Here is an 18,881-nt window from a genome sequence, read left to right on the forward strand (position 1 = left end):
TTCATTGGTTATTTCATTTTAAACGCGGGACGTAAGATTGAAAATTTTGTCCAATCAAATTATGTGTTTTATTTTCATTTGGAATAACTCTTGCGACTGCGCAGTTTAACCATGGACTTCCTTACCGGGAATTATGAAGGGAGTCAATTGGGTGGCATCGCCGCGTTGGTGTCTTTTTTATTTTACTGACCACTTTAGTTTATTGATGGAGGAATGCTTTAGAAAAGTAAGTGATTATTGATTGGCATAAAATGCTAAACTAGCCACGGTCGTGGAGGCAGGTGAATGAGGCAGTTCGACATGGTCAATACGGCATCTTGGGCCTGATCAGCTTACCTGCTTTAGAAAGTTTAGTGCTAACGACAGGCCGTGGGCAATGCTGAGACATGGCCGAGGGCGCCCTTTAAAGTTTACATGTACGTACAATATACATGATGTAAAAAAAATGATATAGCCTGTGACTGTGAGGATGTTTTAATGCAGGGCGTAGGGCTACCCTTAATTAACTTAGATAGTTCAAGCATGGTTCAAGTAAACTAGGACCCTGCAAATCGTCTCTTTTATTTTTAACATTTGCTCCTGGACTGTGGTCCGACCTTGATGGCATAGGCCTATACTATAGTATTATTACATGCTTACTAGCAACAGGCCTAGCATAACGTGATAAGCAGGATGAGAAGTCCAAGTCGAAACAAAGGCGACCAGAGTCCCCTAAGTAGTGGGAATTCATGTAGTGCACTAGCAATTCAATGTCCACCTGAATTTCCTCACAAACATGACAAAGCATTGCCAAACCTCTTTCTTGAAACCTTGCTTTATACCCAATTGAATTGGTTATAAACTGGCATGACCGGTACTAGGCCTATTGCCTTCATGATGCATATGATGTTGAACATTGGCTTAGCCTTTGCCTTTGTGAACGATTTCAGTGTCATGAGATTTTGTTTGAAATCTAATACATGTGCATTCCCAAATTTTTGTGTACGTACTGTACGTGTACCTTTGAATGGGTATGATGTGGCTTTGGTTGGCAGAAGATCATTGTAATACAATATTATGCTTCATTGAAATGAAAAGAAAGTTGTCAATACATGTAAGTGCATCAGTTGTCTGCCAGTGAAGCATTAACTCTTATGTGCGTCATTACGCCTTCTAGAATAGGTGTACATGTATTTCCATCACTTTCATGTGGCTAATAGACCTTTACCATGATGCTGCCATGTTTGTCTTGTTCCCCATAGACCCACTGGCCACAGTTATACAAACTCACATATTGATAAAGGGAACAGACTGTTTTCCCTTCCACTTTCCAGCTTAAGTTTGGTTATACTGGTTTGACTGGTGGAAAAGAAAGATGGCTGCCCCATGATTGAGGTCTATAGGCAGACTATATGTAGGTAACTACATGTTTCTGTACAGGGAAAAATTTGTGGCATCCGTACACGTACATGGAATTCTTTCCAACCACTTTGCACAACGTTCTGCCATGTACATGTACTGGGAGTAAATGTACATGTACTTCACCCATTTGTCACTCCGCACTGCCCACTTCCCCACTTCACCCACGCATAGGCGCCACATCGCCGACAAATTATTCACTCCGTTTGTTCACTTAATAATTATTAATAAAAAAAATTATGGCTTTAATACAAAATACTTACACTTCCACCCCTCTTCCTATTAAAGCACAAAGCTACCAATTATATGTACTGGTACCTTTCCACAATTACGAAACAAAGATCACAGTTAAGTAATCCCACCATACTTGCACAGTACTTGTATGTGGGCCAACATACATTTCATATATCAAGAGTTCATACGAAATGTGGATTTTAGTGGCAATCAATCAATGATTTCAGTGTCACTCTTACCGTGCATCGTAAAAGGTCTACTGACATTTGTGGGGTGATGTGTCTTTACATAATTTAGTGCTGTACTTGTAAATACATGTACGTGAAGCAAGGCAAAGTAGCATGTGTGTGAAGTGGTTGCGAGGGAAGTTGTGAAGGTGCCAAGTGACCATTATCAATACATTTGTGCATTGCTTACCTCCTCATGTACATGTTTTATTTGTTATTTCTTTTGTTCCCAATAGAAAACAAGATACATGTAATGCCGCGACAGAGGAAAAAAGGTTCTTCCAGGAAGCACCCTCTGGTGTTCACAGAGAGTCCAGTGGAAGTCAGCCGTCGGTTCCCGAGTCCCGTCTTCGCAGCAAGAAACCCAATCGGAGCCAATCTTGTCGCTGTTGATGAAAAGCGGCACTTCTGGGTATGACACAGGGATAAGAAATGTGTACAGCTAGGCCGTTTGAAACTTTTGAAGTTGTCAAGATACCACCACTGTACTTGCCAACTTCACAAATTCGAACAGTAAGCTACCAATTTGGCAATTTTAGAGGTAATGGATATTCACCATTTGGGGAAACTTATCTGGCAGGCAATTAGTGCTGACTCTGTCTCGTTCCAAACACATATAGATATTTTATTGGCTATTTTTGGTTCAGGTATCACCGCAAATCGATCCGAATGCACCTCACACACCACCGAGGCGAGGCCGGGCTAGACGAAACAAGACGGCCTGTTCTCTGGACCCGTTGACGCAAACCCAGAGATGCAAGGAGATCACCCGGAGAGAGACAGCAAGTCATTTCACGAGCCTGCAGTTTGTCCGGGGCAATGCAGGAAAAAGCAACAGCGGGATAGTAGCAGCTGGCAAGCAGGCAGGCAGTGACTGCTCCTCTGATTCCTCAACTGAATCAACTCTGACAAGCATCAGCCATGTAGGACGCGAGGGGATCCAGCAGGAGGTCCAGTTAACCAACAAAAGGCGATCGCCTCTTAGGGACATTGGAATTGCGGGGAGGACTCGGGCCCAGCAGAGAAGGTCACAATCCAAAAGCAGCCAAAATTGGAACCACCTGTGCTTGGAGAATGTGGAAGATGACTCATGGCATATATGTACATCAGCGACTGACAAGCAAGGAAATAATAACAATCCGTGTATTCCAAGTGGTCAGAAAGAAAATTGTGGTTCTAAGAATGACGTGTATGAACACCATTCAACAGAGCAAGAAATTTTGTCACCTAATGACACAACCAGCCCAGTGAGCTTGATCGCAAAGAAAAGAAAATCAGACAGGACTTCACAGAAGCCTATTACCAGAGATCAAAGTGCTGTTAGCAAAGCATGTGGAAACAATAGAAAAGGCCATTCGGTCCGGTTTCATCAGTCTGAGACCTCGTCATCTGACTCCCAGAAGAGCTCAGGCATATTGCAAGTCATGAGGCATAGGAAAAGAAGTGCAATTTCGGAAGGTGGCGATACCGGCAAGGATACCAGCCAAGGAGGGAAATGTGGAGCCGGGAAGGCTTCATCACATAAGGAAAGCGTCTTGGCCTACGATACCCCCGAAGCAGAATATGGGGTTCGGGTAAGCCTGCGGCGCAGACGAAAGCTGCTTCCAACACCAGCTAGAAACAAATTGATGATGTGTCTCTAATAGGGCTTTTGTCAAGTCCCTGTAAGTCCTGCCACCACAGCTCTCCAGTCTTGGGCCAAGTCACCATCCATTCATACGAACGGTGACAGAAGTGTTCCTATGCCATCATTCATCCTGTAGCCTGTGTCTGGTGTTGTGATGGACTCGACTGTAGCACTGGTCTGAATTGGCTAATTTGTTAATTCTTGTGTAACACAAAGGGTGGATCTAGGGGAGCTAGCAAAGGGCCAACCAACTCCTCCCAAAAGAGCTCCCCAAAATTGGAAAAAAACAATGAGGGAAAGGCATTTCGTTTTGGTCTGTTTCATTTCCCTTCCTTCCAAAAGCATACACAAAGCCCCAAAATGCCAATGGCTAGAACGCGATGCACCGTATCCGTGGTTTCCTTTAAATATGGCTGGTTTTTTGGCTCAGTGTTAAGAGGTACCTGTGGGAAACCACTCGACATTAACCCGCTTTTTCAAATTAGAAAAATTAGACCCCGACCGCACAGCGTTTTCAGTGCTTCAGCAAATTAGTCTTTTTCTTTTCCTTTTATTTCCGTACATTCTGGTACCTGTCTCTCTGACAGGACTTTGTCACATGTCACGTGTAAGTGCAGCTGCAACGTTTACAAAAGTGCACGTATGGAAACTGCGCTTTCTATCCGACATCGCCCGATTTTCCGTTCTCACGCATAGCCACTTATCAATGATCAAACCACCTGCACTTAAGTACACATGTACTTCATTTACAAATCGAGAAAACTTTATTCAGCTGTTGACATACATGTATGTTGTTGCACATTTAGCACACACTACTTTTTCAGTGAACACACAAGCATCACTTTACATGCATTACAAATGAAATGTTGGTAAAACACGCCTAGCAGGTGGCTGAACTTGTTTGGAAGCAGAAACAGAACCCATAAATCGTGTGCAAGTCACGTGTAGATAATAATAGTGAAATAATCACAGTGTATAGTACGTCGCAGTTGCGACTCGAACCAGCTGTGAGATAAATTTCAGTCATCCTTTTTGTGCTTGTAATTGATATTTACATGACATTAAGGTTTACTGTACACACGGTCTATTTTCACACCACTTCTTTTACTTCTTTTTTTTATATTCTTGTTACTTTTACTTATTTCGTATTCATTTCCCCGCTCCACAACCTTGACAGGCATTAGGGCGTCTTAAGTTAATTGTAAATCTGGGGTTCCCATTTCCCGCCGACCCTTATTTTGGGCTCCCATCGACAAAAAAAATTTTGCCGATTTTATCTGGACTTTCCTACCAATAAAAAGAGAAGAAAGGACAATCCCAAGTTATTATGGAGCAGGAAGTTTCTTTTTCTTTTTTACCCCTTCCCCCGACCACCAACGCGCCCTCCGTCAAGATGAAAAAGACGAGAACCATAAAATTAACTAAACTGAAGCCTTTCTTCACCAATCACATTGCTCCTAACAGACGATGGTAGATATCTTCACAAACACACAAAAAAAGCCGATGCTAATTACTTTGCTAGATATATAGATTCAGCGTTACATGGCTAGTAATGACGACGGCAACTATAATTTACAAAAAAATTCAAGTCTTATTCCAGCCTCTATAAATGGACACGAAAATGAGTAAGGGAACCATTTGCGTGTATATATGTGGACTAGTGAGCACAACTTACCGATATACCACGTGCCCGTCTGTCGGAATACGCATGCAGGTCTTGCTGACCATTGTTGTAACATGGAGGAAGGACACAGAAGGAGTTACAACTCGGGCACATTAAAGTGCTCGATGATCATCGCCGCCAGGTCAGACGAACAATAGTAAACATTCCAAAAATGCCTGATTACTGCCTGCTGCTTAGCCGGACAACTGGGTCCAATAATATCGTTGAAATATTTGCAATGTTTTCTTTGCAATTAACTACAGCTTCCCAAATTGACCAGGAAATAGAGAAAAAAAATCTAACATTAGATTTACTTTTGCTGTCGTCGATATTTTTTTAAGATTTTGATGCACTTTTCCATTGTCCATGCAGTGTTCGTAATTTTATTTTGTCTCTCCAAAACATCAGTTTACAAAGTCTTTATACGACTTTGGCTAAGACTCGCCAACAACATGTTGACCGCCACAAGACGGTTAAGTTCACCAAAAAAAACCCACAAAATGCGCTGTTTCATCACAAGGAGTGATCATGAGATCTCATACAATACCTTTTTTGTGCAAATTCCGTTATAAAAATGATTCAAATAAAACACAAAATTTATTCCCCAAATAAGTTAATACAAAAGTGTTCGATTGGGGCAATAACTGCACAAGAATACTTGTACGGGTAAAAGCAACTGCGCAAGCATTGAATCTGATGATGTTGTCGGATCATAACAGGCACCATAACAGGGAGCTTGTGGTTATTAAACAGGTGGTGCGTAACAAGCAAGCTGACATTAGCCAGGAAGGTCGAACTCCTGTGTCCTTCCTCCATGGTTGTACGGAGGCTTAGAAAGGCCACAATTATTTCCCCCAAAATTCCGTTCTCGATGCGCCGTTATGTCCAAAAGATTTTGTTATAAAAGACATAGACTGTAAAATATTAACTTCCAAAGTCTTCTGGCATCACCAGTTGGTTTCGGGTCCTGTAAAAATACGTTGGGTCCAAGTTCCACAGCAGGAACTAACTTGAAGGAAGTGCATGTACAGCGTTTACATCGGAGTATTATCAGTCCTGAATTCCAACTTATAAATTGGCAAGGGCTGAGACTAAGACCTACATGTATACATTATTTGAATGCAGTTTTCAAGAAATAATTCACGAAAATCCAATTGTCCTGTCATACGGTAATACCGTAAGTTATTACATGTACATTACATTTTTAGGGACAAAACTACTGTTTGATTTGGTAAAAGGTGTTTCAGCTGCGTTTTATTTACATCTCCACAGAAAACTCACAATCAACTTTAACCAAAAAATCTTGTCACAGATGCATCAGCAAGTAAAAGCAAAGTTGAAGAACCGCGCAGGGAGGCAAGTTCGATCTTCATGCTTCACTGATATTGTTCACTGTGATGAGGCATGTGAGCTCATTATCTGAGAACAAAAAGAATCATCTTTACTGCCCATGGAATAGCCTGATTACAGTGCCATTCATCGATCGAATGCAACTGCCGCTCGCGGCAGCTATAGCCCCTTTCCTGTTACTTGTTTGGTTTAAAAAGGTATTCCCCTGAAAACCATGAGGTTTAACAGTCACTGAGTCCTTGGCTACGTGTCGGTTTCATAATGTGTGATATGTCAAAGGTGACACTCTTCCCTTAAAGTCTGGCACCGATGTCTCCTCAGCAACAACAACTTCCCCGCATTTCGCGACAGGTGGCAAGGGCCATTGCGCAGTCTCGCACCCACTCTGACTGGTGGCCCCACCGCGGTGAGCTGTCGATTCGGTCCTCTTGTTGGCAGTCGGCCCACTGGTCTCGTCTCCAGGCATCAGCAGGCACTTTCTCAGTCTCCCGCGAAAGTCCTCGTACAGAAGCCCCCCATGGTCAGGTACCCGGAACAGAAAGCCCTTGAGCGGCATCAGGCAGAGTCCACGGCCGTTCATTTGAAAGAAGCTGTGGTCAACGTCTAGGCCATGGGACTCTTCCATGCGACTCAGCCAGGCCGTCACATCATAAGGAGACCACAATCTGGGATCTGAAGAAAATCAAAAAATCAAATCAACACAGCTTAAAAACAAGGACTTTAATATTCCAGGTATATAACCCCCTTCTTTCCAACACTTGTATTTTTTTAATGTGCATAAATGTAGATGCATAGCGCATTTTCGGATACATTTTCCCTAACGCTCCCGAAGGGGACAAATGGCAAACACCCCCATATAAAATCGTGTTTTCAAATGTTATTTTCCTCGGTAACTGTTGGTAATTCAGTTTTCAAGTAAAAAGTGACTTTCCGCTCGAGGCTTTATAGTCTTAGTGCTATGGATGGTCGTCCTTCCGGTAGGAAATCTAACAACTATTGCAAAACATAAAAAAAAACCCAAACCAGCCTGTAATATATTGGGGATTAAAAATGAAGAGTCGTCCATTAATTTTGCGTGAATATGGGTGCACGTTTATGAGTATGCATGTGAGAGGTGTAAATACATGTCGTAACGACATTACATGTACCAGAGGGCAGTTCGCCTGCGTCCACGGCGTGATCCTGGTGTTTGCTCAGTTGTACGTCATGGCTCCCGTTCACATCTCGGGAAGACCCACCACTGGAGCAAGTGTGAGAAGACACAACAGGTAAAGTGGAAGCCTTTCTCTTCAGGGTTAACCACTGATTTACCTGGAGGCAAGAAAATGAAAAATAGAAAAGACTTTGCTAATTTGTAATTCTTCACTGAGATTAAAAGTCCAAGATGTAGCCGATCGATAAGCATGGGATTTCTGTCCGTCTAAAGGCCGGTTCAGGCGACAGCGAAGCGAATTGACGTCACGACAACTTTGTAGCGAAATTTCGCGGGAGTTGAAATGTGTTCAAGGTCGGCGAATTCGCTGCGGAAATTTTTGACCTGTCCTCACAAATTCGCTTTCGTGTTCGCTAAAACCGTCCAAATTTCGCATACAATTTTTGAGTCTGACTCAGAGACACAAAAGCCACTAAAATCCTCAACTGCGAGTAAACAGAGGTAAACAAGTCTGAAAAATTGACAGGGCCTCGTCGCCAGTAACTAAAATGAGGTCCTTGATTCTTTGTTATGATCGTAATTTGAGTTTGTTCCTCCCTCAAAGGAAACACCCGTGACTTCGAGAAATCGCTCCATCACGGTTCTCTACCGTGACAACTCCTGCTCGTCGTTGGATTCGGTACTATACTCCGGGCATTACGTGGACGATGACGTAAAACAGTAAAATGGCAAAAGAAGAAAAAACTCACCTTCAAAAGAGTGAGTTCTTTGTGAATTCATTGCAAAAGAGTGAAAACTACAGAGTGAACACAACCTCAAAAGAGTGAAAACTTTATCAGAAAAAAATTGAGAAATACAATTATGATTCCTTTGAATAGTGTTTCACTTTCTGGTGTTTTCACTCCCTTTCGAATGTAGCTATATTGTTGTTAAAAGGGGTTCACTCTTTTAGAGAGTTGAATTTTTCACTCCTTTGCATCTGTGTGCCGTCTAATTAATTCGCTGCTTTGCGGACACTATAATTATACACATTAAATCTTAACCATGATGAATCCTGCAAGAAAATATCTGGTTAGCGAAATCGCCATCGTACCTTCGAAACCGTTGGTGTCACAATCACGACCGTTACCGACATGATGATTTGGAGGAAGGTTTCTTACGGTGCGATTAAGCAACGAGTTGGTCGCGATCCGAGAGCGTCGCGTCTTCAGCGCCGCTCGATTGCTCACTGATTGAAATGCCACGGTACTGTGCACTGAAATCTCAAACAGCGTATTTACCGCCTTTCCAGGTAGACTACCGAGAGCCCCTTAAGCAGAATTCACGCGCTTTTTGTACGGTCAAGCGTACACATTACATTACATGAACTGGAAGTGAGCGACTCTTGGAAACTGTGTTACAAGGAACTTCCTCTCTTCTTCGCGTAATCTGCCACAGAGCAAGAATGCGCTGTATATAGTGTGGCTAACCCGTATCCGTGTCTGCTTTTGCACCAAATAGCGGCGCTGGTCAAAGCTGACCTGTGGAGTATTCAGCGAGAGGGGGCATTCCCCTTTCGGCAGATTTTATTTTATTTTCATTTTTTGTTTACAAATAACACTTCATAGATGAGTAGGAAAAAAAGTAATCAGTATCCTTATTTATCAAATAAATTATTACACCAAACCCTCAGAATACAACATCACAAAATAAAAGCAAGGATGTTGAGACTATTTGTTTGATATTTTGATCGCCAAACATCTTGTTGAATGAGCCCAAAGCCACGTTCGCTTTTGAATCTCCCCACGCCGCTGAAGCTTGGAAACCCTGCCTGAAGTAAATGTTAAACTTCTGAGCTTCTAGGGCCGTTCATGAAGTGCATGTAGGCCTATATACCTGCAAAGAGATGGTTGAGTACATAACGTATACCTTGTGTGCAAGGGGAGGAGCCCGAGGCAATGTGTACGGTGTGCTGCGCAGTTTTGCCTTAAAATTACCATACTTTTATTTTATATCATCATGAAATTTGAGTTCTCGTAAGAATTTAATGCTTACCTTGCATTTAAAAACGACGCTTGGAGTTTAATCACTCTACAGGCCAGCTCAATTTTAACATGATTTTTTTTTAGATATTTACACACTGATATTGCGTTTAGGAATGTGTTTAAATGCTGAATGCTTTCCGTGAAACGTGTTTAGTTTGCAAAAACTTCTAGGCCTATGAAAACATTTCTAATTGCATTTCAATGCTAAACATGTTGTAAAACGTGTTCAAAATGTGATAGAGTAGGAAACCTTGCGCAGAGAGGAAAACTTTATGAGGCCGCAAGGCGTTCGCTTCGCAGAATCAGAGCAGTGTGAGTACGGTTCGGGAGAATTGCTATATTCGTGGACTTCGCCGCGGAGAAAGCTAACCATAGGCGTGGGTGGGTGTGCGTACTGTAGTTCCTGGTACCGTAGAGCTACAAACCCATGTACATGTACATGTACTGTACTGTACATTGTACATTTACATGTATATGGCTGCATATCGCAGTTCAATCTCAGGCACTAACCAGGATTAGTCAAGGTCGTGCGCGGCCACGGTGCCCACATTCACCGTATCACAGCTTTACAATTGAGCATTAAATATCAAAGGAACGTGATGGTATTTTCAGGTGAACTCGCTCGGAGTTCGACCAAGCAGATTTTAGTACCCCATGTAAACAATGTTACTGACGTAATACACTTGTATGTAGACAGTTACGGATACATGTTCATGTATATAAACGTCATGACCACTGAATCCATGGGGCAAGCGGCGGGCCATTTCTTCCCTAAAAAGGGTGCCAGTACTTTTGTTATTGAAATACATGTATAATGAGCGATAGCATATCACAGGTGGATCCAGGAATTTTCGAAGGGGGGGGGTCAGGTCGGAGATTTTTTGCAGTGTCTCATTTTTGCTGACAAGCAGAAAAGATGGTGAAACATTGTACATGACATACATGTGTATAGAGTGGTATTGTTGCAAAATACCACGTTTGTTAGGCCTCCCGAAGTTCGCCCTTACATTTATTTCCCATCATCACGGGTCAAAATGATCGAATTCAAGGCTTGAGTTGGAAGAGTTACCAGAAGTACAAATTAAGGTATAAAGGGATCCGTACGTAGGCTACGTACGGTAAATACTCTAGAAAGTACAATTATGGAAGTTACCGTGACCTGCACCAACCCATCCACCCGACCAACCACCCACAGGCGCTCATATTATCTAGAATGAACATTAAAAACAAAGAAACCGAAGAAAACGCTATTGTTTCTAACACTGGGATCGTTCTTTAAAGCTGGACGTTTGTTGATGGTTTCACTGAGTCTTTCTCTTCATTTTGCCACAAACAAACATGACCTGAAATGCTTTAAAAAAATTTTTTCCAGAAAAATGAACACATTTTGTGGACCTGTCTTGCATGCCACAGGCGTCGTTGCCACAAAAACAAATGTGATGTGATGTAATTCAGATGTCCCCCCCCCTTTGTTAATAGTCGGGATAATGAACGATACTATAAGACGACTTTTGCTTAGTGTTCGAGCTTTTCATCGTGCATGCTTGTATCTAACACCTTCCTCCCAGAATGGAACGCGTCGCAAGTCCAACAGTTTAGCCTAATTTTAACGGGCAGTCACGACTTTACAGCTAATGTGCGGCCGCGCAGGACGATGACGTCCAGCTACTGCAAGCCGCTTGGGATGCGGCGGGCTGTGACATCAATGGTCTACCGGATCGTGTTTATGTTATTGGTGGTTGCCATGACAACCCCGCGTTAACGACACAGTCGACGTCATCAACACACGATGCGAAAACGGAATCGAAAAATACATGTACCGTGCGCAGTCTCGTGGGTATTTGTTTTTCTTTCGGAACTGCTAAAAATGAATTTTTTCAGTACCAGTGAACACCATAGGCTTATTGACCTGTGATGGTATTGTTGATCGAGAAAGTCTGCACTGGGTGGGGCATTCTCATCAAAGCATTAAGCACATAATTGAAAAAAAGTCATATGTTACCAATACAAAACCAAAGGTAATTTTTTAGCTGCAAAGGTTTGCAGTTGCACTGGTGGTCACATTTCGGTGAATATCTTTATATAGAGATGGAAAAAGTGGGCGCTGTCAGTATAGGGGAGTTTACGGTCTGAAATACGACATGATGCAATACCACGGAGATGTACATGTACATTAAAAATATTAAGTACGCGGGTAGCCATAGATACTGGCTGTCTTTGTTGGCGTACCGGGGCATAATCTCTTATGGATGAATTGTTGGTCCTCCCAAGAAACATAAATACCTGGTGTATCAGCAGAAACAACAAATAATTAATCTTTTTTTTTTTTTTTTTTTACAGAATTGGATTTAACCGGCTCTCTTCTGCACTAAAAAAGGTCAAATAAATTGAACACTCCTTAAACTGTTGCTAAAGGACTCACTTTGTGTAGCGGCAGTCAGATAATATCAACGGCCTGCAATCTTGTGTGATATCTTCTTTCTTAGAAGTTGGTCAAATCTCATCCCAAAATGAACGAGCTATATACTAGGTCAACGTCATTTCACGTACCAACCGTACCTCAAAATATCCCAAAGATGCCCCTCTTATTGAGATCGGCTTTTTTTGCCTTGTGGTGCTAGTGGCCCAGTGGATTTACCTACTGTCATTGTCATCTATACTTCCATCCATTTTCTTAAGGAATTTAACTACCAGCACCTACCAGCTGACGTTTGCAGAGTTTCCGCGAATTCTCTGGCGACTTGGTGACCGTCTTTCCGTCGCGTCGTTCAACGAGAATCGACGGGTGAAGTTTCTTCCAATTTTCGCTTGGCAGACATTGCCTCTTGATGTCACTCAGGGTGAAGTGGTGAAGCTCACTCACCATCGGTTGGACGACCAGCGCCTTCATGCCGACTCAGTCTCTCAAGTTCTTTTGGGAGGCAGAAATTTAATTAGCTAGATTTCTGAAACACGCGGCTATATCCACCTTGCAACGACTCGACGGCAAGAAAGCCGAGGATGGCCCAAGTTACAAGCACAGACCAGATTCACAGTTTCCAACTGCACATTTGCCAGACAGTGCAAACATTTTTAACGTGTCCATTCAATTTCTCAGCGATAACGTTACAACAGAGAATGTTAACAGCTTCCGACTGGGATCCGGATGCACCACACTTGAAAAGGCCGCCGCAGCTACCGCCAGTGAGCTCTGCGTGATCCGTGGATTATTGCATGCACAGTACCTGACCCGGCATTCGGCACTCTGTGTGTCTCGTTGCGTGCTTGACACAAAATGCACGTACTTCGATACTCCGGCGATCGCGATGTCGTAATTGTTGCATGCGAAGCCCCGTAAAAGGAACACTGGAATGAAAACCGATCGTCGACTTCCTGTGATTTATCCTCCGAAACACAAAAAAGAAAACCGGATCCATGATTCAGCCATGATTCAACCGCAGTCTGTTGACGGATCCTCATGGAGAACCCACGCATTTGTTTACGGAGATCCGGGTTCCCCGACCTTTGCCTCAGCAGTCTCTGACTGTCAGGGCGATCCATTCATTGAAAAAAAATGATGTTACCAAACACTAGACTTGTATCATGCTTTCGACTGCTAGGCAATGTACGTACTTGGTGTGTTATGGAACGAATAGTGCCTTCCTCCATGGTGCTGGAGCAAAACGGTCCGACGAAGAAAAACACTGAGTATCATAGCTTTTGTTGAGGCTATTTCCAGGACGGCTAAAGACATGATATGTTGGAAAAGAAACAGCTTAATTGAGCAAACGCTGTTGTACGGGTACAGTCGAACGTGCATTGTATATCATGTACACAACCACATCCTGGTACGAGTATGACTGAACAAAAATACATAGGCCTACCGCGTACATAACATCGAGTACAAAGTAAACAAAAAATACGTTTTACTTAATCAATTTCTATGATTACAGGTATCAATCTAACTACATTGCACGCACTCTTCCATATATCGGTTACATGGTAGGCACCTGGCCAGCATATCTGGTCCATTTTCCATTCTTTTTTTTGTGTAACTTTGAGCATGCACGGCTCTATCTGAAACCTGCTAATGATAGCTCTGTTATTATTTTCTTGGGGAGGGGTATGTTTGCCGCCACCGAGATAGTCTCCGATTAACGAGCAATTTCACCATGGTCCTTGCAACGTGCTTTCCTCTTTCATACCAGACCATTTTTCTGCTCCTTCAAGATACTGTCTTAAGTGTGGCTGCAAGGAATTTTTCTTATACGCACTTTGTCTTCATCTTTGTACTCTTCTTCAATGTATGAAAACTCTTTCACATTCTTCTTTGGTTATGCATTAAAAAGTGGACTTTTTCAAACAACTATACTTATCCATGCTTTCTTGGACAACTGAGGGCGCTGTTGCTGGGAAGTTATATAAGGAAGACATAGTTCATTACGTAGGCTTTTTTATTAACATTGTGAACCCAAAATTTACGTTCTGAAAACATGCATTACAGAGAAAGCGATTACCGCTTCCTTACTGCTATGTAAATAAACAACAGTGAAGAAGAAAAGAAGAGAAAACCGAGTCCAGCAAAATCTACAAAAACACAGCATTTTTTTGTTTATATTTTTGTGTACATTATTGAGGCTTCTTCCTGAAATGACATTACAGTTTTGCTCATAAAATTCGCGAAATCCATCAGCATAAAAAACAAAAGCAGTAAAATACCCTTTAAAATAGTGAAACAAAAGCTGAAAATGAGGCTAAGTGAGACATAAAGATGCGTTTTATTCAAACAAATTGATTGCAACCACCCTATAAACTCTCACAGGATATTCCAACCTTGAAATGGAACATTTCTCCCTTCGTGCATCTGCCATTTAACCTGAATGCAAAGTTAATAAACATGAAAGTGGTCCGCATACAGTTAATAATTCGTCCCTGACGATTACGGGCACTGAATGGGAACTGAATAATTATACGCGAAAAAGGCTCTACATGGCTTAGAAAAGAGTTTGTCCCAAGCCATTATTGTACTGACGGTATTGAAAGTAGTATTTCGGGGCGCGTTACCATGGCACTTGATTTGGATTCAAGTTGGGCTTAACTCGTAGTTATTAATTCTAGGGTGAGGCCTGCTTCATTTCATCTCAGAGCCACTGTGATGACTCTAATGCTCAGCTCGCGTTGGAGAAGCACTACTTCGTCAATCAGCACCGAAACGTACCCTACCCATGTGGCATGCTGAAATCATAAAATAATAAAACTCGGGTTGTCCACTTTTCTGTGCAAAAACGAGGCTGAAATAAAAGACCAAGTGTATCTGTAACAGCTGGAAATAGATCTTTTCAACAACGTTCGTCCACGATGGCCACTAAAATCACAGTACGGGCAATTCTTGCTCTAGTGTTTCAGGCCGGGTTCCAGATTAGCGTGGATGGCAAGTGCAACATGAACATCACCATTGCCAAGCTGCCTAACGGAGCTCGACGCTGTCAACCTCCGTGGCTTGCGTGGGGAAATCACTGCTATTTGAACCTTTCAAAGACGAAGTACTATAACTTCTACAATGCCGAACGCTACTGCCAGCAGTTGACTGGGCGTGGTGGGGGAGACGTCGTTTACCTGGCGTCGGTAACCAGCGAGGAAGAAAACCAGTTCTTACTCTCGTACACAACTGCCGCCGGAAATCGCGCTTACTGGATCGGATACCGCTACCACACGTCTGGGTTTATCTGGGTGGATGGGACCACACAGACTGGGTACGCAAACTGGCGTGACGGAGGCTACGTAACAGGTGGGGGTCGTTGTGTGGCTGTCTCTGAAGGCTTGTGGGGTTCTTACTGGTGCACCAATTCCAACGGCTTTGTGTGCAAAATGGCGATTGCAAAATAATGAAAACCACTGTGCACAAAGTATCGCTAAGACGGCCGCTCGCAAGTTCAGAGCAAAATCTCATTATTTCTTTTTGTGATATCCTTTCACGGCACCCGTCCCGCATACCTGTCAAGCAGCGCTCGATGTATTGCCATCATCCAGGACACTGACTTTGCATTTGTTTTGAGTCCACGGTATTAATCTGCTTTTCCCGGTTCGCCTGCAACTTGAACTAATTCAGATGCCAAAAAATTATCCATAACAACGTAATTATACGAGTCTTGAATGTATAAATGATGTTTCGTATAATAAAAAGATGCTTTCCCTCATGAATGCCATTAGACGATATCATTTCTTGTTGCAGTTTTGAAATTTTGAAGATACGTAACATGTTTCCGAATAGGTAATTTACAAATGTCATACTTGTGTACACCGTTTTTGAGCTAATAAAGAATGACGAAAACGCCATGGGTGTTAGGACTGAAGTGCTAGACAGTTTTCATTACAAGTGAAGAAGAAAACAGAAAAATAATGACCTTGATTAATGTATGCCTCTCTAGGTGTTTTCGTCCCCCAAAGATTTTCAACAACTGCTTCAGTGTTATCATTAAAAAAAAGTTAAACCACCGTGTGGAGAAACTCCATCTCACTTCACCCATGCAAAAAAGGGTTCTCAAAATAATATTTTTTTATTACAACAGTTTAATTGAATAAGACAAGTTTGTCCGCGTTTTAGGAGAACATCAAGGCGACTGGGTAATCTGTTTGCCCAAGAGTTAGGCGACTCATCTGGTACCTCACGCTGCGTAAAAAAATGCCCAGCGTTTTTACAGTGCAAGGGAGCAGCGTGCTTTCGTACGCAGTAAACAATTTAAATCCCTTTGTTAGTACGTTTTAAAATAAATTCCGTAATTTTTTTCAGTTCGTTTATTACCGAGTGCTGGAAATGAAAACTCTTCAGGCAATTAAAATTCACATGAGTAATTTGGTTTATGAGTGCTGTATATACATCTGCCGTATAATTTCTCTCGGAAATATTGCCTGGTTAATTTATTAGGTAAGCCATTCAACAAGATTGTGTAAGTCGATGTGACCTAGGCCTATTGTTTTTCTCTTCTCAATGTCTGAATCTTACACCGATCCTGGGTCTGTTTTAGTTATTGCCGATCCATTGCTTGGAATTATGTCTTAGTTCTAGTCGCCAACCGGTTTGGCCGGTCAGTATACGTTGGGGCTACATGCATTTGATATTTTGAGTGAAACGCACCTTTGTTATTCCGTTGAGAGTTATTTTTCCTCAATAGTAGCTCCAATCAATTTGTTTTAGTACAAACCTTCAAAATGCACACTTATTTTCAACTTTCCCCCCGTATTTAGGTACTTTGCTGCCTTTTGCTTTTTGTGCTAATGAGAATTTCCATATTCATGAGCAAAACTGTGATGTCATCCCAGAAAGAAAGCCTAATGTTACATTGTTTGAAGGCCTACAAAAAATGCCATGCATATTTGCACATTTCATTTGACTAAAAATTGTCTTCTTTACTGATCTATTGTTGTTTATATGTGCACATAGCAATAATTGAGCACCGATACTTTTCTCAGAATTGTTTAAAGCAAAAAAAAAAATGGGTTCACAATTTTAACCGAAAAATCTAATGAACTATGTCAATTGTCATCCCAGGATGACATAACATCAACAGTGCCCTCAGTTGTCTAGGAAAGCATGGGTAACTGGAAGTGTTTAACAAAGTGCACCTTTTCAGTGCATTTAACCAAATGGGAGTGTAAAAGAGTGTTCATACAATTGAAGAAGAGTACAAAGATGCAGAAAAAATGTGTTTAAAGAGAAATTCATTGCGACTACCCTTTAATAAGTTCAGAGTCAAGAGAAATGTGTCGGTTCGTGGTAAGATTTTTAATTGAATAGGTTTTTTCGGTTCCAGTGTGTTACCAGATATGTGTGTCACCTGAGTAAGCTGTGAAATAATAATACATGTACAAGAACACTAAAAGAGTCCTGCCTTGAGTCATCCATTCTGAAGCTGCTCTTCCTGTTTGCACCATTCTGTTTGTGGAAAAGGAAACAAACGCGAAAGAACAAAAATAATTTCATAAAATTATATCCCCCGTTTAGAGGCAAGTCTGCGTTCAAGGATAGATGCGTGAGCGGTAAACCGGATATACATCTTGGCTTACTTCCTCTGTAGGTGCTTGAGTTTTTCCCATCAGATTTGCCACCGGGCATCGTGCACAGAGAAAGGTTGGCATGGATATTAGCCTCGAGCTCAAAGGGGGCGCAATTTTCTCAGCAGCGGAAGCCCCTTTAGTTGGTGCTGAACGTCGATGGTTCACGAACTTACGCCTATAAAATGCATGGTTACGGTCGTACCCGTAGCAAAATAATGAACAGTCTCGACCAATGTGGCCTTTTCAACAAGTGAGAGGGTGCTTCTGCTCGAGTTGGATAACCTCCAATGAAAGCAGTACAGTGCGCAGAATGGCAAAATACATCTCAAACCCGGCGGGCTTGAGAGCTGAGAGCAAACGGGGACGTACGCCAATGACACAAGCAAAATTGGGAAACCAAATACACACAAGTGTACAACCAAGACCTTGAAATGAGTGACGTTGAACTATACGATGCATGGACTCCTTGGGGAGACTTTCGAGACACCCTGTCCCCAAACTGTCCACTACATGTGAAAACAGGAGGGGCGCTAGTTTTACGTAGCAAGAGCATTCCCTTGGTGAGAAACCATCGCTTGCACGTGCAAGCTTCTTGCGCAGGATATTATTCGTGGCAGGAAGTAACGTGACGCGGAAAGGTCGTACCCTTGGGAGCGACGTCGAAATTATATGACCTCCGCTTGTACAGCGAGTGCACGAGTTCGGTTTGAAATTTATCAGTGGTGTATGGCCGCCAAAATTGCGTTACGTCGTCCCGTCGCCACTATAGTACGCGACGCCACGACCTGACATACAGTACGGCTCTGTCGCGTCGTGCCGTTGCGTCGTGGCGTCACCTCCTTTCTCATTACTTTTAACGGAGACGTCGTAGTGGTACGTCGGGGCGACGGGACGACGCAACGCAATTTTGGCAGCCATGGAACACCCGTAGAAAACTACCCACAGCCTTGCCTGTGCTTTGACGGTGACGCTGTACAGGGCAGATAACAGCTCGTCCTTTCATAGTTCCTGCGTAATTCTGAGCATGCGCGCACACACTCAAACCTGACATAAACACACAGCTAGTCAGGATCAAAGATCGTATAGCGACGCTACACGGCGCAAGATGGGGAACTTCACCATGAATACGCCTAAAACGTTGTTATCACATAGGCGCCATTCTGGTTGGACT

At 42.6% G+C, this 18,881-nt stretch overlaps 2 protein-coding genes across 6 annotated transcripts; one reads left to right on the top strand and one right to left on the bottom strand.

The window, feature by feature from the left end:
- The first annotated feature begins 95 nt into the window (after positions 1-95).
- LOC110978460 (uncharacterized) lies at positions 96-4,807 on the top strand. Of its 3 annotated transcripts, none has more exons than XM_087130363.1 (3): positions 96-226; positions 2,096-2,271; positions 2,507-4,807. In XM_087130363.1, exons 2-3 carry the CDS (start codon positions 2,113-2,115, stop codon positions 3,500-3,502), a joined length of 1,155 nt encoding a protein of 384 aa, XP_086986489.1. In that variant the 5' UTR covers positions 96-226; positions 2,096-2,112; the 3' UTR covers positions 3,503-4,807. The 3 variants fall into 3 exon arrangements, with proteins under 3 accessions (XP_086986489.1, XP_086986487.1, XP_086986490.1); XM_087130361.1 differs by having other exon boundaries at positions 97-416; XM_087130364.1 differs by lacking the exon at positions 96-226 and having other exon boundaries at positions 2,251-2,372.
- Positions 4,228-13,199, bottom strand: LOC110978461 (uncharacterized). Of its 3 annotated transcripts, none has more exons than XM_087130366.1 (3): positions 12,378-13,199; positions 7,642-7,810; positions 4,228-7,171 (listed from the first exon to the last, which is right to left on the bottom strand). In XM_087130366.1, the coding sequence occupies exons 1-3, from the start codon at positions 12,564-12,566 to the stop codon at positions 6,756-6,758; spliced, it is 774 nt and encodes a 257-aa protein (XP_086986492.1). In that variant the 5' UTR covers positions 12,567-13,199; the 3' UTR covers positions 4,228-6,755. The 3 variants fall into 3 exon arrangements, with proteins under 3 accessions (XP_086986492.1, XP_022089172.2, XP_086986493.1); XM_022233480.2 differs by having other exon boundaries at positions 7,648-7,810; positions 12,378-13,188; XM_087130367.1 differs by lacking the exon at positions 12,378-13,199 and adding an exon at positions 8,746-8,937.
- Between the last annotated feature and the right edge of the window lie 5,682 nt (positions 13,200-18,881).

This window comes from Acanthaster planci, linkage group LG20 (assembly GCF_054643075.1).
Source record: "Acanthaster planci isolate LZ-2023a linkage group LG20, COTS_SCS, whole genome shotgun sequence".
NCBI classification, from domain to species: Eukaryota; Metazoa; Echinodermata; class Asteroidea; order Valvatida; family Acanthasteridae; genus Acanthaster; species Acanthaster planci.